Source organism: Mus caroli, chromosome 4 (assembly GCF_900094665.2).
Source record: "Mus caroli chromosome 4, CAROLI_EIJ_v1.1, whole genome shotgun sequence".
Classification (NCBI taxonomy): domain Eukaryota; kingdom Metazoa; phylum Chordata; class Mammalia; order Rodentia; family Muridae; genus Mus; species Mus caroli.
Window position 1 is genome coordinate 95,031,410 of NC_034573.1, and position 20,523 is coordinate 95,051,932.

Consider the following 20,523-nt stretch of genomic DNA (forward strand, 5'->3'; position numbering starts at 1 on the left):
CACTTTGGCAGAAGGTTGAGCACCCCATTGAATTCAGTGGAAAAGAGAGTCATCGGTGGTGGGGAGGAGAGCTCCAGGCTCCTGCACACCAGGAGAGATGAACCACCTGGTTCTATGCCCTGTACAGACCTCCTATACTCAGGGACCTAGAGGGTAAATGCTCAACTTGCATTGCTCACCAAGTCAGCTTTAGGTAAACTCGATTTGGATTGGTTTAGAGATGCCAAGGGTGGGACTTTAAAGCTTCCAGTCCTTTCTGACAAACCTCTGCAGACATTGCAATAGATCCCAAAGGGAGTTTAAGGATCAACAGCAGCACCCAGACCCACCAGAACAAGTTAAAGCTAAGACAGTGGTGCTGTTTTGGTTTTTTGTTTCAAGGCTCTGGAACAAAAAGGTAGAGAAAATGAGTCAAAACTTTTTCAAAATATGTCACTGCCTTCTCCACATTTTAAGAAATCACTATGTGTAATGTCTAAAATGCATTGGTGTTTTTTTTTTTTTTATCCCCTTCACTACTAATTTTTTTTCCTCCTGGAGAATTCAGTTGCTTCCCTTTTCTGACCTGTAGCACAGTATTGTTTTCCAAACCACCCATGCCTACCTTATTTTATTAAGAAGAAATCCTTGCATTGCTCTACGCTTTGGTCTGAACCATGAGCAAGGTGTTTGGTGTTCATCCTGGCACTCCTTAGCAATTACATCTCCCAAGGATGCTAGCTGCACTTAATACAAAGTCCTGTTTCCCCATATGAGCTCTGATAGGTTTTCCTGTGGAACTCCAGAGTCTTACACTTTGCTCCACTGATATAGGCAAGCTGACCTACTCTAGCTGAGTAGGTCATGGTAGAAGTAACCACAGACATATATTGACATATAAACATTTTCGACTAGCTTCACTGGAAGTAGCAAATTCTTGAATTACATGCCTTTAATTATGTCACTTGCAATTTTTTTACAAGGCAGAATTTTCTGCCTTTCAAATTCTCCTTGGCTGTGTTAGTCCTCCCTCTGTGAGGTCTGCAATCTGAGTTCTTTTTAGTAGCTAATCTCCAAAGATGGAGGACAATGAACTCCAAAGAAGCAATCAGTTTATTAAACAACCTCTAGACCTGTACATCATTTCTGAACAGCCCTAGCAACTATTTCTGCACTCAGAGGAGGTAAGTATAAGTCTCCCCCAAGGAGCCATTTCCTCCAGCGCAGGCAGCAATGAGTGACAGTATATGTGCTGGGTTCTCTGGAAGAACAGAAGTGACAGAATGGATATATATTGCAAAGGGCAACTTGTTATATTCACTTACATTATAGTGGGGGTGGTTAGTTCATAAATAGCTTGTTATATTGGCTTACATTGTAGTGGTGGGGTTAGTTCATAAATAGTTCTTTGCATACTGAAGAGGGCAAAATCTCAGAAGCCTCATTGGTGCCAGCCTGTCACTGAAGACCCAGAGGGTTCCTGGACAGTGACTGATGATGGGTCACAGGCCAAAGACACTGGAGTCCAGTGTCAGTGAATGATGGCAGCAGCAGCAGCAGCAACTGCTAGGTAGATGCACTCCATGCACTCATTAGCAAGGAGCAAAGGCAACGGAGCCAGCAGAAGCAGCAGTGCTTTTCCCTCCGACCTCTTACATCTCAGCTGCTCGCTCTGGGGGAGGGCGTCCCTACCCCACACCTATTAACCCTGCCTAGACATTCCCTCATAGACCCACAGAGGTCTGGTGGTGGTGGTGGTGGTGGTGGTGGTGGTGGTGGTGGTAACTCCAGATCTACATCGGTAGACCATATTAGCCATCACAGATGGAATGTAGAAAATACTCACTGATGACATGGGTAGATGTATAGTTCCACTATGAGAAGTTATGGAGAATTTGACATCTAGCCATAATATAATGTGACTTACATTGTGTTGTTTTGGGTGTTTTGTTTTGTTTTTTAAGATTTATGGTCCCCGGATTTGTGGCTCTTTTCTACTTTGCCATCCACACCTCCTGGCAGTGGACCAGCAACTTCCTGGTCTCCTAATGAGTTCCAGGTTCTTTCATCAAAGCCTATCCATGTGTTTCCTTTCTTGAGACTTCCTCCTAGGTCTTTTCTCCTCCAATCCTGCACATTCCAGTAGGAAGTCTGTATTCTCTTCTCAAGCTGGGGTTTTCTGTTTGTGATCCTTAACACTGGGAATTCAAGCATTTGAAATTATCTTCCTTAAACCATGATACTTGGTTTTATCCTTTTTTAAAAAAAAAATCTGTAACATATGAAGTGGTAAAAGATTCAGACAACAGTGAGAAGGTAAATATCCATTACTTATCCTTTGAGGGATGTATATTAGTGGCAGAAACCCCTAGTGTTGAATGTGATGTAGGATGGGTTGTTTTTGCTTTGTCGCTCAACTGATCTAGAGATGTATAGGCCAAGATGTCCTCAAATCCACAATCCTGACTCTGTTCACTAAAGGCTCAGATTTTAGGGGTGTTCTACCACATCCAGCAGGAAATATAATTTTCAACTGCTTTTGAAAAAAAAACAAAACAAAAACGGTGACTCACTCAAATTGTATCAAAAAGAGGACTACATGTGTCAGCCTAGGCTTCATATCCCACTGTGGACAGCACAGACTGAAAGCAAGATGCACTGTGCCCATTTTGTATGGTCTATTTGAAATTTCTTACCCACTTCTTACCCTACTTGGAGACTGCTTTTATATTTTCTAACATGGAGAACCAAAACAAGCTTTCAAAGACTAATATCAAATAGTAGCATGTATTACATCTACGTGTTTTCTGGCATTGTTTCCTGTGTTAGTGTGGTGGTTTGAATATGCTTGGCCCAGGGAGTGGCACTATTAAGAGGTGTAGCCTTGTTAGAGTAGATGTGGACTTATTGGGGGAAGTGTGTCTCTTTGGGCTTGGGCTTTGAGACTCTCCTCCTAGCTGCCTGGATGTCAGTTTTCTCCTGGTTGCCTTTGGATCAAGATGTAGAACTCTCAGCTCCTCCAGCATCAGGCCTGCCTGTAGGTTGTCATGCTTCCCGTCATGATGATGATAATGACTGAACCTCAGAACCTATAAATGTTTTCCTTTATAAGAGTTGCCTTAGTCATGACATCTCTTCACACCAACGGAAACCCTAAGACAGTTTTTCTCTGTCTCTTGTAAGCCAACAAACTTGACCCCCATACTACAGAGTTCCTAAGTGACAGGTATAAGTCACACTGGAACAGTGAATAGGGTTTTTTTAATTAGGTATTTTCTTCATTTACATTTCAAATGCCATCCCAAAAGTCCCCCATACTCCGCCCCCCCACTCTTCTACCCACCCACTCCCACTTCTTGGCCCTGGCGTTCCCCTGTACTGAGGCATATAAAGTTTGCAAAACCAAGGGGTCTCTCTTCCCAATGATTTCCAACTAGGCCATCTTTTAATACATATGCAGCTAGAGACACGAGCTCCGGGAGTACTGGTTAGATCATATTGTTGTTCCACCTATAGGGTTGCAGACCCCTTTAGCTCCTTGGGCACTTTCTCTAGCTCCTCCATTGGTAGCCCTGTGTTCCAATAGCTGACTGTGAGCATCCACTTCTGTGTTTGCTAGGCCCCTGCATAGCCTCACAAGAGACAGCTATATAAGGGTCCTTTCAGCAAAATCTTGCTNGTGTATGCAATGGTGTCAGCGTTTGGAAGCTGATTATGGGATGGATCCCCGGGTGTGGCAGTCTCTAGATGGTCCATCCTTTCATCTCAGCTCCAAACTTTGTCTCTGTAACTCCTTCCATGGATGTTTTGTACCCAATTCTAAGAAGGGGCAAAGTGTCCACACTTTGGTCTTCGTTCTTCTTGAGTTTCATGTGTTTTGCAAATTGTATCTTGTATCTTGGGTATTCTACTCACTGATAAGTGGATATTAGCCCAGAAACTTAGAATACCCAAGATACAGAGCGAATAGTCTTAACAGCTTTGTGACCCCAGGAGTCAGAACAGCCCTCCATCCCCACACCCACACTGTTTACCAGCTACCATTCTTCCCCCTTGTCCCACTCCTTTTTATCTCCCTACAAACTCTCTCCCAGATAGCTGTATTGTGCCTTTACCAGTCACTTCAACAATGTTACTGAAATAACAAAGCATCCTAACTTGGTATTTCTAAGCTCCTTTATTTGCTCCAGTTTTAAAATAAACATTTTTATCATCTTCTAAATACTAATACTATGCTTATTTATTATATGTAGTATTGGTACATGTCTCCTTCCCCAGTTTTCAAAGGTGAGCTCATGGCAACTTTCTCATTGTCTCCATTGGTCACAAACATTTCTAGACTAGAGTCTGGTACTTACTGAGTGCTTGTCTATTAATGGTCAAGTGAATGAATGAACCCCATTTTGCTTCTTATAAATATTCAGCTAGTCACAAATGATAGAAAATGGTTGATTTGAAGTATAATCCCATTAATTGGAATACAAAGATCTATAGTTTAGCCACCTGTGATGGTTTGTAAATCCTTGGCCCAGGGAGTAGCACTATTAGGAGATGTGGCCCTGTTGGAGTAGATGTGTCACTGTGGGTAGTGTTGAAGTAGGTATGGGCTTAAGACTCTCACCCTAGCTTCCTGGAAATCAGTCTTCGACTAGCAGCCTTCAGATGAAGAGGGAGAACTCTCAGCTCTGCCTGCACCATGCCTGCCTAGATGCTGCCATACTCCCACCTTGATAATGGACTAAACCTCTGCTGTAAGCCAGCCCTAAATATATGTTATCCTTTATAAGACTTGCCTTGGTCATGGTGTCTGTTCACAGTGTCTGTTCACAGCAGTAAAACCACCAAGACAACCACCTTATTTTTAAAGTTGAACATTTGTAAAATCTTAAAAGGCCTGTGACTTAAACCTGACTGTGTAAGGTCTCCTTCCAGCTCTGTGATTTTTGATGCCCCAAGAACAGGGGCAGCTTGGTTCCTTGTGTCAGGCATGAACTAAGAGCACCAAGCTTCCAGTGAGGATCAGCAAAATCTACAGTCATTTTCTGCATACACCACTGTCAAGCTCAGCTCCAGTCTTCACAGAATTCAGTTTCAAATACTGCTGATTTTAGTCCCTTATGAAAACAAAGAAGAAGAAGAAAAAGTAGGACTCAATGAGACCAAACTTGAATAAGTGAGTGAATGAATGAATGAATGAATGTTTGCATTATTGTCTCACTTATCTGGAATAGTAACAGCTAGAAAGAGATTCTGCCTCTGTGGTCTGTGTGTGTCTTGAAAAGTCGCTGATCTTAAGGTTGAGCTGCCATTTAGAAAGGCTTGCAAGTTAGGAACCAGGTTTTCTTTGTCTATGGGAAAATAAAATATGTTTCTTAAATTTTCTCCAATCCATAAATCCATTTATTCTACATTGATTTACATGTGAGTCTGTGAGATATGTCCGAATGTGAGCCTATAGCATACATCTTGTATTAGTCAGGGTTCTCTAGAGTCACAGAACTTATGGGTAGTCTCTATATAGTAGGGAATTTATTGATGACTTTCAGTCTGTAATCCAACTCCCAACAATGGTCAGCAGCAGCTGTGAATGGAAGTCCAAAAATCTAGAAGTTGCTCAGGTCCACAAGGCAAGCAGACAAAGAAGGGAGTCAATCTTCCTTTATCCAATGTCCTTATGTAGGCCTCCAGCAGGTTTAGCCCAAATTAAAGGTGTGTGCCATCTGTTAATCCCAGATGACCTTGAATTTAGAGATCTCCCTGTCTTAATCTTCTGGGATTCATAGCCACTATGCCTCAAGATCTCTATGCCAAGATCTAGGTCAAAAACTTGTATCTTCCAGTCTCACGATTAGGATCACTGGTAAGCCTTCCAGTTCTGGACTGTAGTTCATTCCAGATATAGTCAAGTTGACAACCAGGAATAGCCACTACACATCTCTTTCTGAAAAGGTTTTCGCATGAGTTTCCCAAACTCAACTTTGATGTTACTAGCTTAGTTTAAACCAAGAAGTGTCTTTATTTTGTATTATTTTTAATAAACTTAAGAAACTCTTACATTAAGAGACTCTCAGTGGTGTTAATGGTTGCTAACACAACCAACCAACATGTTGACTGAGGGGATTTGACCCATCCTATTGCCTGGCATGGAGAAGCACAGGAAGAACAGAGGAACCCATATCATCTGTTTTCATGCTTGTTCTTCTCATTTTAATGAGAAGAAATGCATTTGAAAAGTCTAATAAATATGCCTTACACTCAGAGTTTAATCCCCAACTGAAAGATTAAAAGTTCACACCAAGATGCTTGCATCACTGCTAGGGAGACAGCATGATTTACTTTATCCTTTTCTTTGGGCATTACACGATTTTGTTTTGGATCACAGTGCTGATCGGGCCTTGAACAATGATTCCATCTGGTTAAGAGTTGTGGGCCCATCTAAGCTTTTTGGAGTTATGTGGTCTGGGACCCAGTCTCAGATCCTTTGTAACCTTGTGGCCTTAGACCTCTGATGATCCTTCTTTTCACCGTTATAGCTGAATTAGAGAGTGATGGCACCAACCTCATTAGGCAAAGCTGTGGTAAGTTGGTTCTCTTGGTTGATAGCTTCCAGTATCACTCTTGTCTTTCAAATATTTCCTTACAGGAAATCAATAACCTGTGCCATTTCACATGAGGCCCAGAGTGATTTGCCAAAAGGCATTGAACAAAGAACAGTTTGGGCTAATTTGAGTATGTGGAACATATACACCTCTTCCACTGTGCGAACCCTTCTACAGCTACCTATTTTAACCCTAAAGGTGTATTTGTCTATAGATTGAGAACCTACCCTCATCATTTTCATCTCTCTGTCCTTCCCAATGCTTTTTATATCTGACAACGGCACCAACGACAGCCTTCTCCTGGTCCCTGGACTACAGCTCTTAGGCAGCTTTGTGTTTCCTGTAAGAGAAATCCCACCCATGATATATAGTCCTATAATGTTCCTTTAATGTGTAGTGAGCCATGCTCCTATAGAGGCTATAACATGTCAGACCCAGGGTCACTAATGGCAGAGAAATAAACACTCAAGAAGGAGCAAAGTGAAGAACTGATAAAGCTGTGAAAGGAACTGTTTCAGATAAGGCCACATGCCTTGGCTGTCCACAATTCTGCCTTAGAGAACAATATAGATTTTTACAGTTTAGAAGACTGTACTGGCCCTGCCAGTGCAAAGTTGAACAGTCCTTTGAGGGAGAAGTAAGAATTAAAGATAGGAGGGGGGGGGGGCTTCAGGTCAATACCACACCAGCAACAAGTTTACTTTTCTTAGACTTTTTTATACCTTTACAGTGCCATGGGAAGCAAAGCCACAAGATAACAGAAACAACTAATAAAATATACACATAAAGACATCTGTTCCCATCCAAAAGCTTCCCTGTTCCTTCCACCAAGTTCAGTAGAATCTTTAGCCCTCTTTCCTTGAGCCTCAAGTGCACCTCCTCTTACTGTTCCATGCTTTAGCAGGCTGGGAAATCTGCCAGCAGACCCTGACCTGCCTTGGCTCTGCCTGGCAGATAGGCTTTTCTCTTTTTCTTTCTCCTTTTTTCATTTTATACAAGCCAAGGCTGTCTCAGCTATTGATGCAGAAAGATTGTGCCTGTCTTAGTGTCCCCTCAAGAAGAGTGGACCTTACCTGTCATTGGTGTGTGAATCCTAGCATTCATACCCTGTCTGAGGTCAATCTACCTCTGAGAGAATCTTACCTGTCTTTGACTGTCAGCCTCTGCAATGGAGTATTCAACCTACTAGATTACAGTTTTAAGCTATATATGATGGAGATCTGCATGGATGTTCAAAAAGAAACGGAGGACAGACACACTTAGCCACAAGTGATAACAGGCATAATCCTATGTCTATAATAGATACCATAACAAGAATCCCAGCAATGATCAACCTGATCATTCTCTTAGGTCTACTCAAAACTTTTTGAATTTTATCCAACACTTGCAAGCCTCTATCTGAATATCAAGGTTCTGAAATATTAACTGGAAGTTTAACAAATGGAGGCTGATAAAGAACCATAGCATAATTCCTTGTACAATGTCAGATATACAATTATTCAAATTATAATCATAGCAAGTTACATTGAATCTGGACCCATAAAATTTACAGTGCAATTGTCACAGGGTACATTAAACAAATCTCCAGACATAAAAAAACATTCATTTGCCCAACCATCAACCCAGGAGTAAAGGATACATAAGCCATTATAAAACCTGACAAGGGGCAAGGGTTGTTTTCATAGTATAATGGGGTGGGGGTGGGGTCTTTTTTTGACCCAGCATTTCTGCCTAGAGTAGGACACAATGGCTGTAGTATCTCTCTTCTATATCTGCTTCCTGCTGACATTAGGATATTGCAAAGGGGCCCAGGAAGGCCGAAATACCTGCCAAAGGCTGGGCAATGGGGCAATGTTATCAAAACATCTGGCTAGCAGGGAGCAATCACATCAGTTGGACTTGTTAATATCACCTTCAGCAAGTCCAGAGTTCAGCAGCTCCACAGCTGATCCCTGGGTGGAGTCTGTCAGCCAGTGAAGATCTGATGAGACAAATATAAACTAGGAACATAAATTAAAATTGTCTAGCAATTGGGGAAGGTAAGAAATCCCAAGACCAAGGGAAATTCCCATTTTCAATAACAAGCAGGTATACTTATCTGGAATCCATTTGATCTGTGACGGGTGGGTCCATGTCTTAGGACTCTTGATTCCCCCCAAGCTTATGTGAACTTTAGCTTACAACTGTATTGAAATTCATGTTTTAGAAATATAGTTAACAGATGTCTGTTAGACAACAGAGGTAGATTCATGTTAAAGTAAGTCCCTCCATTTCACCTGGGCATAAGTTGCTGAGTGGTAGGGTACCATAGACACTCAACAGCAGATAATCTTTTGGCATCCAAGGTCTAAAGACTCAAAATAAAAAGTGAAAGAGTATATAACTCCCCATTTTTATTTTATGTAACTGATTTTTTTAGGGCTCTGTGGGCTTGTGTTCTTTGTCCTTGAGGACATGTGAAATTATGTATTTTATATAGATTATAACTCATTTTATAGTTTACTTATATTTAATTTATATTTTAACATATATAATTTATATTTAAGATTTATTTAAACTATATAAATAACATTTAATGTGTGATTTATTCATTGTGTATAATGTATATACTAATGTGTATAAATCATATTCAGTGTATATAATTTATATTTAACTTGTATAATTTATATTTACATATAATTTATATTTAATGTGGATAATTTATATATACATATGCATGTAGCTATCAAGGATGGGTCATCTTCTGAGGACATGTGAATAAAATATACATTTTATATACATGTTTCAATGTACATAATTTCTAGCTTGTATAATCTATGTTAATTTATATAATCTAAACTTGGGGCCGCCTGTGTGAAAACCAAGAATCCTAACTCATAAGTTCACAATGATGTCTGCTGCAGTGCTCGATGTTAGTACCTGAGAGGAGGGACAGGAGGGAGCAAGCTCAGGCTACCAGCCACTTCAGGACACTGTATCATCCCTCATTATCCCTCTCCCACTGCCACCATCTTCTCCCCTCCAGGGTTTGGTGGGTGCTCCTTCAATGGGTGCTGGATGGAGGGCCCAAGAAATTTAAGGGACTGCCCCCTGGATGGGGCCAGCTGCCTCCAGGACTCCAGGGCTGCTCACTTTTCACTTTCCTTCTCAGAAACCCACTTATCTCTACTAGCCCTAATCCAGATCCAAAGGCTAAAAGTATCCTTACCTTACAGTCACCTTACCTAGTCCATGCACATCATGCATGGTCTTTCTTGGACCTTCTTCCAGGTTGCTAAATTTATTGGACCTTCCTCCAGAAACTAAGGACAAATCTTTTCTACAAAATCTAAAAAACGATGTCATTGTTGTTGCCCTATTTTAGTGAAGCATATTCCTAAGCATTGATACAAAAAGCATAAGACTGTTTCCATTTTCCATTTCTAATTTTTCTTGTTTTCTATTTCTTTTTCTTCTTGACTTTTACTTGTTCTGAGCTCCCTTATCTGTGCTTTCCCAAGAAATTTTCACTGCACTTTTACCTTTTAGGAGGGCTTGCTTTTTTCAAGAGTTGTCCACCACTTTAATCCCCTACTCACAGAGCGCCACAGTTCGGGCTCCACCTATACTGGACCCACCAGCACAGGGCTGAATAGCCTCTGAGGAGGGAGTGGGGATTAAAGACAGGAAAGGCAGAAAGAAGATGCAAGAGACAGATATGGAAGGGCTGCAGGTCAATACCACACCAGCAGCGAGTTCACTTTTCTTAGCCATTTTATAATTTACAGTGCCATGGGAAGCAAAGCCACAAGCTAACAGAAACAATTGCTGAAATATACACATAAAGATATCTCTTTCCATTCAAAAGCCTCCCTGTTTAATCCACCAAGGTCAGTATAATCTTCTGCCTCCTTGCCATGAGCCTCAAGTGCACTTCCTCTTGCTGTTCCATGCTTCAGCAGGCCGGGAAATCTGCCAGCAGACCCTAACCTGCCTTGACTCTGCCTGGGAGGCAGATCTCTGTCTCTCTCTTTTTCTTTTTTCTGCTTCTGAGAAGCAGCAAATGACTTCCAACAGAAGACATTGTGCTTCAAACGTTTACCTAATGCTTTAATGGACCCAAAACGGGAATCCATGAACCTGAGGGCAAAGCATACACAGCACCATGTTTGGGGTTAGAGGAGGTTCACTTGTAGCCACTGCTGTGGAGTGGAGGAGAGATGGCAGCTAATACAGAACAAAACGGGAACTGCAAAGCATACTATGAGCATCTTGTTTTGTTTAGAAAGGTGGCTGATCGTTACTGTGCAAAAAAGACTCACTGTGAACAAACAAGAGAAGGAATTGGGGGTGGGGCTCTTAACTTTGGGAAAGACCTCATGGTCTCATGGGAATTTTTTTTTCTTCTGGACTTAAAAAGAATGAAGAACGGTTTTGGCTGGCTGAATGGGAGACACCATTGAGGCTGATAGCAATGAAGAGAGAAGGAAGAAAAGCCTTCTGAGTATGCCACACTTGTATCAAGAATATGCCTTTAAATTCAGACAGCGGCCCTCCCCAAGAAAAACAAGGAAAGGGTGGGAGCCAGTAGGCAGTGGCAGCCCATCAGGAAGGCATTATGCTAGAGAGAAGCTCACACTCTGTTCTCTGAACAGACAGGACATTTTTGGCTGACATTTTTCTTGGAAGGTGATCCTGGAGACTGTCACCACTGGAAGTAGACTCACAGGCCAGAAGAACATGTAAAACAGAGAACTACTGTCTGCAAGAGATAATGGGCTCTTGCTAAGATGTTGCTGAGGAAATAAGAGTGTCCTGAGGGCCAGGGGCCACTCACCAGGGACAGAAGATTTAACTGTCCGCAGAGACCAGAAAGAAATGAACGATGGGATCAGAGACAAGCTAGCTGTAGCCAGGATGACTTAAGAGGAGATATTGTCAGGTTTCAGTGAGATTAGTTTCTAGAAAATTCTCATATTGTCTTATAATGGCCATGCCTACCTGTAACGAACTAATGACATTTTCCAGTGACTTCCAACATCCTGTTCTCAAGACATAAACGGTTGAGCATTGTGAATCATTGAAAAGAAAGCTTAAAATGTGCTTCGGTGGAGCTGCGGAGTTAGGTCTCTGCCCTCCAGAACCTTGAAGTAAAGACAATAATAACCTAGGAGTGACTGTGTCAGACACAAACAGGAAGCGCATACAGAAGCAGTGCTTTGATGAGCTGCTTTAAATGAGGTCGTTCTGAGTCTTGAGTGCCTCCTTTTGAGGTGCTTGTCAACTCTCTCACTTTCTCTATTTTTCTTCCCTATGCCTTCGCTTTTAGAGGAAAAGTCCGGTAAGAGAAACCAATTTTCTTATTTTGGACAATTATATGTATTCCACTCATTTTTACCATCTGAATGTATAATGACTGTTTAACATTAAAACAAGGTTTCCAATATTAAAGCAAAACTTTGTGAGCCAGAACAAAGCCAGTTTGGGGGATAAAGAAGTCAGTTGCTAAGAGATAGCATGCTCATTGTTATGGGCTAGAAGGTAGATTTGGGGGGAGTTACCTTTGCCTTGGTCACAGGTATATAGCTCAATACTTTTTTTTAAAGATTTATTTATTTATTTTATGCATATTAGTACACTGTAGCTGTACAGATGGTGTGAGCCTTCATGTGGTTGCTGGGAATTGAATTTTTAGGACCTCTGCTCGCCCTGGTCAACTCCCACCCAAAGATTTATTTATTACTATACATAAGTATACTGTAGCTGACTTCAGACGCACCAGAAGAGGGTGTCAGATCTCATTACGGGTGGTTGTGAGCCACCATGTGGTTGCTGGGATTTGAACTCTGGACCTTCAGAAGAGCAGTCAGGTGCTCTTACCCACTGAGCCATCTCACCAGCCCTAGCCCAGTACATTTCATCCAAAGTTTTACTTCTTACAGCTTCCACGTTAACTGGTCAAGCTACCTCAAAAATGAAACCATAAGCATTTTTTTAAAATGGACAACCTGCCAGAATCCAGAGTGTTTATGGAGCTGGCCTCTGAAAGGGGAACAGTAGATGATATAGGATTATTTTGGTTTTATTCATTCATATTTGTTTCAGTAAATCAAAATACCCCATCTTGGGATTGCTGGAGACCAGAGAGAGAGATCTTTATAAAGTGGGTAACAAGTGTGCGCCACCAAGCCCGATGACCTGAGTTTGAATCTTGGGAACCACAGGGCAGAAGGTGAAAACTGACTCCCACAAGTTGTCTTCTGACTACCACACAAACCATGGAATGCATGCACCCACATGCAGACACAACCTTTGAGTATAATAAAACATATATCACCTTGCTATTTGCTGGTGCCAGTGGGTGGTTTTTAGTGACGGCACAAATCTGATACAATAGGATTGCATTCTTTATCTTGGAGCAAACTAGATTTAAAAACAAATTTTTCAAAAAAGAAGAGGAAAGAAAGAAAAGTTTGTTCTATTGGCATGGTTTCCTGGAACTTGAGAACATGTTCATAGCATGCCCATCCCAAGCCTGATGTGGATGATGCTAATGTAAAGTACAAACCTGTTTTTTCATATCAGCACACACTAAGAGGTGGTTGACTTATTCCACTGAGTTCAACTCATGATGGGAGCATGTGCTTATTTACCTTGTACCTTGACTCCATCTCTACCTCACAAGGAAACTGCACTCCAAGTTCAGATGTTAGGAGGGAGACAGAATGGGAGACACAGAACAAAAATGAGTCCAAATAATAATAAAAATTAAAATCAACCAAGTGCAATTCTGTGTTCTGTTGTTACTAAGCTGAACTTCTGTGACTGTGCATGATCTGAGGGTCACACAGTATGCAAGGCACACTATATATATATATATCCTCATGTGGGGCCAATTTTATATATTCTCCTTGACCCTAGATTGTCCTCTGAGTTAAGCAAAGTTGGCCAATTCTCATTAAAATTTCCCAGTAGCACTGTCAAAACTCTTCATTTCTCTTCGCTTTTCCTCCTAAGAGAAAACGTTGTTGTCCTTACAGCATCTAGAACTAACCATATGCCTTCAAGACATTGTGTAACTCTTAGTTTTGAAATGTCCATCATGCTGATTGCTTAGTCAGCTCCCCTGTGAATGAACTGTTGATAGCTAATGGGATCTTTGTTTCATCTTCCCAGTGGGGTTTCAGAAGACTGACCACCTATGGGAGCAATAGATAGCTGGTGTAGCCAACCTTGTAATTCACAAGAACAAGCTTAAAGGATTGACAAATACAATAGCAAAGATAATAGAGGTCTACCATATACTTTAGCCTGACCCTAAAGCATTTAAAAGCAACACAGTCTGTTGGCCATGATCATAGTAATTACTTAATGTTAATGAATTCTAATTCTTTCCAAGAAAACTCTGCAACACATGAGGACTGGAGAGATAGCTCAGTTAGTAATGTGCTTATTTACAAGGACCTGAGTTAGAGTCCCAGAATGCACATAAAATTTTTTTTTTAATCCTGGTGCCAGTGAGACAGAGATAGGGGGATCACAAATATCAGGGCTTACTTCAAAAATATCCTCAAAATACAAAACAATGATTACCTCAAAGAGAAAATAAAATTGATCCTCAGAGCCTTCTCCAGGGTGCAACAAATGACCAAGGGATTTAAATAATGATTAATTATGAATGGAGGAAATATGTCCAGAGCACAAGCAAGTGGATCACAGGGCCTCTGAATGATTCAGGTATGGCCAATATTATGAGAACGAATTCTGTGTGCTACAAATGTCTGCAATCATTAGCCACCTGCAGGCTCTGCACAACTGAATGGGTGTGTTATTTAGTTATGCAGTTAAAAATAATTTTGGCCCACATTTAAAAACTAGACCAAGTTATTTTGTAAAATCTGGTTATTCATTTCCCTTTAAAGAGGAAGCTGCAGTGAGCCCATCTCCTCACACTGTGGGTTCAGTGGCCAACACAGCAGAGCTTGGTGATACACAGTTTCCTGACCACACGTCTTCCTATCCTAAGAGCATCTAGATAGGTCTCCCTGTTTCTAGAACAGACCAGCACCAGATCCTAAATTTGTTCTCACCTACCTTTGATGCAAGTTCTATAATCCATAGAACACAACAAAAGGTTAAATGTTTTGAACTTTAGGTAAAATAATTTCCCTTTTACGGTGCACAGAAGGACGTCAAGGCCTCACACATAAAACTGATTAGCTGGCAAAGGCTCCACCCCCTCCCCAGCTGGTGATTACCTTCCTGGCCTTTTAGTCCTGTAGAGATCTTAAACAGTAGTGAGTTATGTAAATCCTCTCCACTTGACTTCTAGGAAAATCTTGCTTCTAAGGGCTTCAGGAGCTCTTAATCACAGACCTTGAAACTGTCTGCGTCTGTATGTGGCACAGCTTCTCGTCTTTGGGGGTCTTGCTAACCAGCCTGCACCGGCATATATTTGGACAGCTAATCTTTGATGGAAAAAAAAAATATGAACGAAGTTTCTAAACGTTATCACGAGAGCTTTCAGAATGAACTAATTGATAAAATATACTTTTAACTCATTGAAAATTAAGGCATGGCTTAATTTGAAGTTAAAATATTTGGTAATATTTTGAAAATGTTTTGTTTCATTTTAAATGCAGAAAGTCTTACTTGTAAGATTCTGCCTCTGTTTGGCCACAGTCTACATTTTATTTTGCATGATTTATCATAATCTCATAGTGGGGGAGTGTGTCGACCACAGTGTCTTATTTACGGTATTTATCGTTTTTTGTCATGTAAGCTCCATATTGCCTTATTTAAAGAACTTTAGTCAGGTCACTAAACAATAATGTAGCCGAAATAGTCATTAAAAAGTGATATTTTCCCCCTCAAACAGTATGATAATCTCAGCCCAAGGATACATACTGTATCCTTTTGCTCTAATGGTACTTAAGTTGCATCCACATAGACAAGGGTCAGTAAAAAAGGTGGGATGAACACGTAGTGGTACCTGAAGTTAACAAAGTATAACAACAAAGTCTAAACTACTAGGAGTCGTTTTGGTTAGCCTGTGTCTAGTGAACTCCCTTACAAACCTGACCAGTCTCAGAAATGACCATGCCTGGATGGTAGCCCAGGCCTCAGTGCCAGCCACAACTCACTCCAGGAGTTCTCCCACAATGGCATACTCAAAATCACAGGAATGGAGGTCTAAAACCTGGTCCCAGTTCGGCTGACTCACTAACTGGGTCTCAGACCTCACTTTGAACTAAGTGTCCACTGCAGCCTCCCAAGTATAAAGGCTACATTCCCAAGATCGGTTTATCTTTGTCTGAGCCCCTTGCCTGTCCCTATGTTTGTGCTCCTGGCCTCTACTGTGGAAGTCCCTAACTTCTAATCCATCTTAAAAGCAAATCTTTGTGTACCCCCTTCACCTCCCACATTTGAGTCTCTCCTGTTGAAGCAGAAAGATCACAAAGGAAGAGAATGCTGGGGCACATTGATGGCAGCTGTCACTGAGGTGGGAGGAGTCGAGAGAGCAGTGTCTCAGTGTGGTGTGTTCCTCAGAGATCACCTGCTCCACAAGTGTTTACTGTCACCAGGCAGTTTCACTGTTTCCATATGCTTTTATTGGGAGTTATCCATAAGGAGGTGACCCACATTCCCGAAGGTTGCATGGTAAAGCAGCAACAACCACAGCTACTACTCCCCTGAGATGAGCATTCTAAGAACAATGAAGAGAAATTACAGAGTAGGTTTTCTATGTCCTGCTACATCTTTGGAGACTCCCTCGGGCCCTGATTGTAGGAATTACAGGGAATCTACTATTTATGGAATATTCTGTCAAAACAAACAAACAAAAAAACCCTGCTTTTAACAGGACACTTTACCATCAATGAGGATTCTATACATTTGTACCTTGTTCTTATGGATAAATACAAAAAAAAAAAAAAAACTGCACCACATTAGCAAAGACATTTCTCCAAAGCCACCTATAGCTTCACGAGCCCTAATCACATGCCTCATGAGCCCTAATCCCATTCCTGCCTGACTGGCTCTGACCTGGCGATTTGGAGTGTGTGGTTGGTAGCTGTTTTGAAGTCTTCTGTTACCCACGCCTGTTGACTGATCCATCATTCTCTGACTAGGTGTCTGTTCTCTCTTCCTTTTTGCTGATCACAGAGGCGCAGCCCGGTAAGAACTCTCAACGTTTTAAACCTTAAATGTGTGTAGAGAATGTTGCTGCAAAAGGGAGGTGGCCAGGTTGTTCCCGTTACCTTTATGATCACCCAGCGTACAAGAAGCCGATGGACTGGGTTCACTGGTTGGTAGATTCACTGGCTGTCTAGATTTGAAGGCATAATTTAGAATTACCAAAGCATCTTTCTATAACAAACTGAATTAGTGATTAGTAGTGTTCATCTGGTGTATGATATAGGGATATATATGATGTTTGTAATAATGATGGTGGTGGTGGTAGGTGATAATTAAGAAGAGAAATTTCTTCAGAAATAATAATGATGTTGATGATGATGATGTAAGGCTAAAAAATGGCTCCATGGTGAAGAGCCTGTAAAGAACTTGAGTTAGTTCCCCAAAGCACACATAACTGCCTATAACTCCAGTCCCAGGGAATCTGCCCTTTTCTTGACTCTGCATGTACCTGCCCTCACACGCACATACATACCTAATTTTAAAATAATAAAAGTCTTTTCAAAATATTAATGAAACTGAAGAAATTATTTTTTAAACATTATTTCTTTACCCAAATTCAAGATATGTCCTTGGACTGTAGCTTACATTGGTCAATACACACTAATACAGACTCATAACTCACCCTGAGAAAGGGAAGCATGCTCCTAAAATGTCACATTATTCAAAATCCCCTCATTTTAGACAACTTTGGCATAGTGTCATCATGGTAGTCCACCTTTTTCAAAGGGAAATGAGCTGTTTTCCTCAGGTCAAAGAATCAGGAGAGTTTATAGCAATATAGGAAACTCTTTGATGTTTGGAATAACCCAGCTACCTAATCAGTCCCTTCAGAGCTGGTATGGTAGTGCATGCTTATAACCCCAGCACTTGGGACTCTAAGGCAGGAAAATCATTGTAAGTTCAGAGCCATCTTGACTACATAGTGCGGTCAAGTCCACTTGGGAATACTTAGCAAAATCCTATCTCAGAGAGAAGAGGGGGAGAGAGAGAAGGAGAAGGAGAGAGGAGATCTGAGAGGAGAGAGAGAGAGAGAGAGAGAGAGAGAGAGAGAGAGAGAGAGAGAGAAGCTCTCTAAGCTTGCACCAATCAATAATCAACTATTTGAGGCAACTACCACCCTACACAGGGGAAATGCTGCCGGTTTTCAATTTAAACTATGAGACAGTATCTTAAGATCCAGAGTGTGGTAATTCTGATCCAGTCATTGGGTGCTTTCTGAGATTGTGAGAAGTAACTGATATGGAATGAATTCATTAATTCAAAATAACAATTCACTAATTCATATATGTGCATGTTCATATATACATATATATAAATATGTATACATGCATTTTATATATGAACATGTGTATGTGTGTGTGTGTGTGTGTATGTATATATACACACATTCATTGAAATAAAAACATGGTCACTTAAGGTTTCAGTCAATGGGTATCCTTCCTGGGTGTGGACTCTGTGGTGACAGTACCTCAGCCTCATTCTTGACTTGTCATGCTGCAACCTCGGGTCCTCAAGGGCTGTGCCACACAGCCAGCTGACAGCGAGACTCCTTCCTATTGGGCTGGCTTGTTGCTGCAGGCCATTTAAAATCTATTCCTTTGTAATTGCTTTATTCCTTCTCATTTCAAAATAACCAAGCCTTTCTGTACATTTCTTCCCTGTCTGGCTTCCACTTAGCTCACCCATTGGGGAGGTGATATGCTGTTACAGCAGCTCCCTCGCTGACTGACTTTCAGTGATAAGTGTCTATGGAAGGGATGCATACACATGGTACTTGGTGAATACTGAAGAGGTGCCCTTTTTGTTTCCTTGTGTATTGCAATTTTAATTAAGTGGGCAGTGTAGATAGACCTAAAGGCTCTGGTGTCTCCTATCTGCTGGATCACAGTTCTCACAGTACAACTGAAGCCCCGCTCCTCCCTTCAGCTCATTAATGTCAGAGTTCAGTACTTGAACCGCTGTGCCTATGCAGAAAAACATTTCAAGTCCGCTTTAACAATTCATTCTTCGGTCATCTGTCTATATGTCTCCTGTATTCAGACTCCCATAATGAGCAAAGCAGGTTGAAATCAGCCTTTTCATTTCATTACTAATCATGGGATCACTCTATGTAGCACGCAGTAAGACCAAACATATTGCCTTTTTTCAGGCAAAATAAACTAGGAAATGCAGTCTGTGAGATTAAGCCACCCACCAAGAATCATCTAATGGGTCTGTTGTGACTCAAACTGTTCTGTCATAAATGGATTCGAATTGGGGCAGGAAAAACATCTGATTTGCTAGCTCTAGAAGAGATGGGTCTTCTGTAGAGTACTAAAAGTATGCCCTGCACTGTTGAGATTATAATCTGAGAGAACAAGGCCCAGCAGCTCCCTGCCCCACAGTGAGAAAAGTGGGAATGGGTGCGTGCCTCTTGGACATTTTCCTTGTATTCCATCATCCCCAACTTTCTCAGAAGGTGAGCCATGCCCTGCCTCATGGTGCTACCTTCTCAATGTTTTACCTTTCTAGAAAGGCCTATGCAAAGAATCTTTCACTTTTAGACAGAACCTTTCCATGAGTCACTTTTCCTGTTATCTGGATACGTTTATGCCCTAACTTGGTAGCTTTAGAGTTGATCTGCATGGAATCTCTCCCTGCCATAGCTGTTTACATTCCGACCATGCCTTGCAGGAAGAGAGAGTTCCTGGTTGGCTGACTGGTGGCAAACAGAGACAGGAAGTCAAAGAAGATGAATAGAGAGGGTGGAGCTTCTGGGCTCCCTGAGTAAACCTCTCCTGTCCATGGGACATGTGTAAACTCTAATAGTCACCATTCATCAGTTCTGGATCCCATCTGACCAGGAGCTAACAGTACTCACACACTCTACAATTCTCAGATACTGAACATTTAATAAGTTTGGATTCTTATTGCTAGAGTTCAAAGGGATCCTTCATGTAAGAGACAAGTTTTGTGTCCTTACTAAATCCACCCAGGTAAGGGGCTTGCTCATTTTGGTGACTTATAGATCACTCTCCCTCTTCTCGGTCACAATAGAGGCGCATGAGAAGCTGGTGTGTGTATGTGTGTGGTATAGGTTCCAACTTCGATGTGGTTTTGAGACAAATTTCCTTTTCCCAATCTGGGGTATCTCAGAGTTCAGTTTAATTGAAATGACAGAAATAATACATATTGTACGTAACATATCTGTGGTCTTAAGCCTTATAGTGTTTATTTCTAATTCTAGGGTGCAATTAAAAGGAACTTATCCAGTAAGTATATCTTAGCTCCCAGAAATAGAATGTGCCTTGGCAGAAGGAATAGTTCCTTGGATCTTGGAGTATATTTGCATTCAAATTGCAGTTTGGGGAATTGATTTTTAAGGCTTAAAAAACATTTATAGTGAAGATTTCTTTTTTGATGAAGAGAATCTGGTTCTGAATAATGCTCAGATTGTCAAAACGAATATGTTTTTGGAAAAACACTGGTGCTTCCTTCCTTATATTTGCCAGCTCTGGCTGTATCATTAAGCCTAGAAATTGATTTAATCAAATGTGTTTGATTAGATGCTCTTGCTAAGGGTGGGGAGAAGGGGACTATAGAAGTAAAGGCAGATACAACTTATCCATTCTTACGTTATTGGCTATAAAATGTCCAGCCCACCAAAGTGAGATATGATACAGTTTATCATCTATAGGGTCTGCTATCCACTTCTGCTACATGCAATGTGTCCTAGGAAAATCTAAATTCATTCTTAAAGGTGCAACAGTTTCTTGCCATGAAAAGAGCA

At 41.2% G+C, this 20,523-nt stretch overlaps 1 protein-coding gene across 15 annotated transcripts in view; it reads left to right on the forward strand.

Annotated features, from left to right (window-relative positions):
• Nucleotides 1–20,523, forward strand: part of Sgip1 (SH3 domain GRB2 like endophilin interacting protein 1) — a 203,908-nt gene that overhangs the window by 120,359 nt on the left and 63,026 nt on the right. For 12 of the 15 annotated variants that reach the window (XM_029476217.1, XM_029476218.1, XM_029476226.1 and 9 more), the window contains 3 exons: nt 11,887–11,898; nt 16,722–16,733; nt 19,981–20,005. In XM_029476217.1, the coding sequence (XP_029332077.1) occupies nt 11,887–11,898; nt 16,722–16,733; nt 19,981–20,005 (49 nt within the window). The remainder of the gene's footprint in view (nt 1–11,886; nt 11,899–16,721; nt 16,734–19,980; nt 20,006–20,523) is intronic. The other 3 variants (XM_029476232.1, XM_029476222.1, XM_029476231.1) reach the window with 1 other exon arrangement.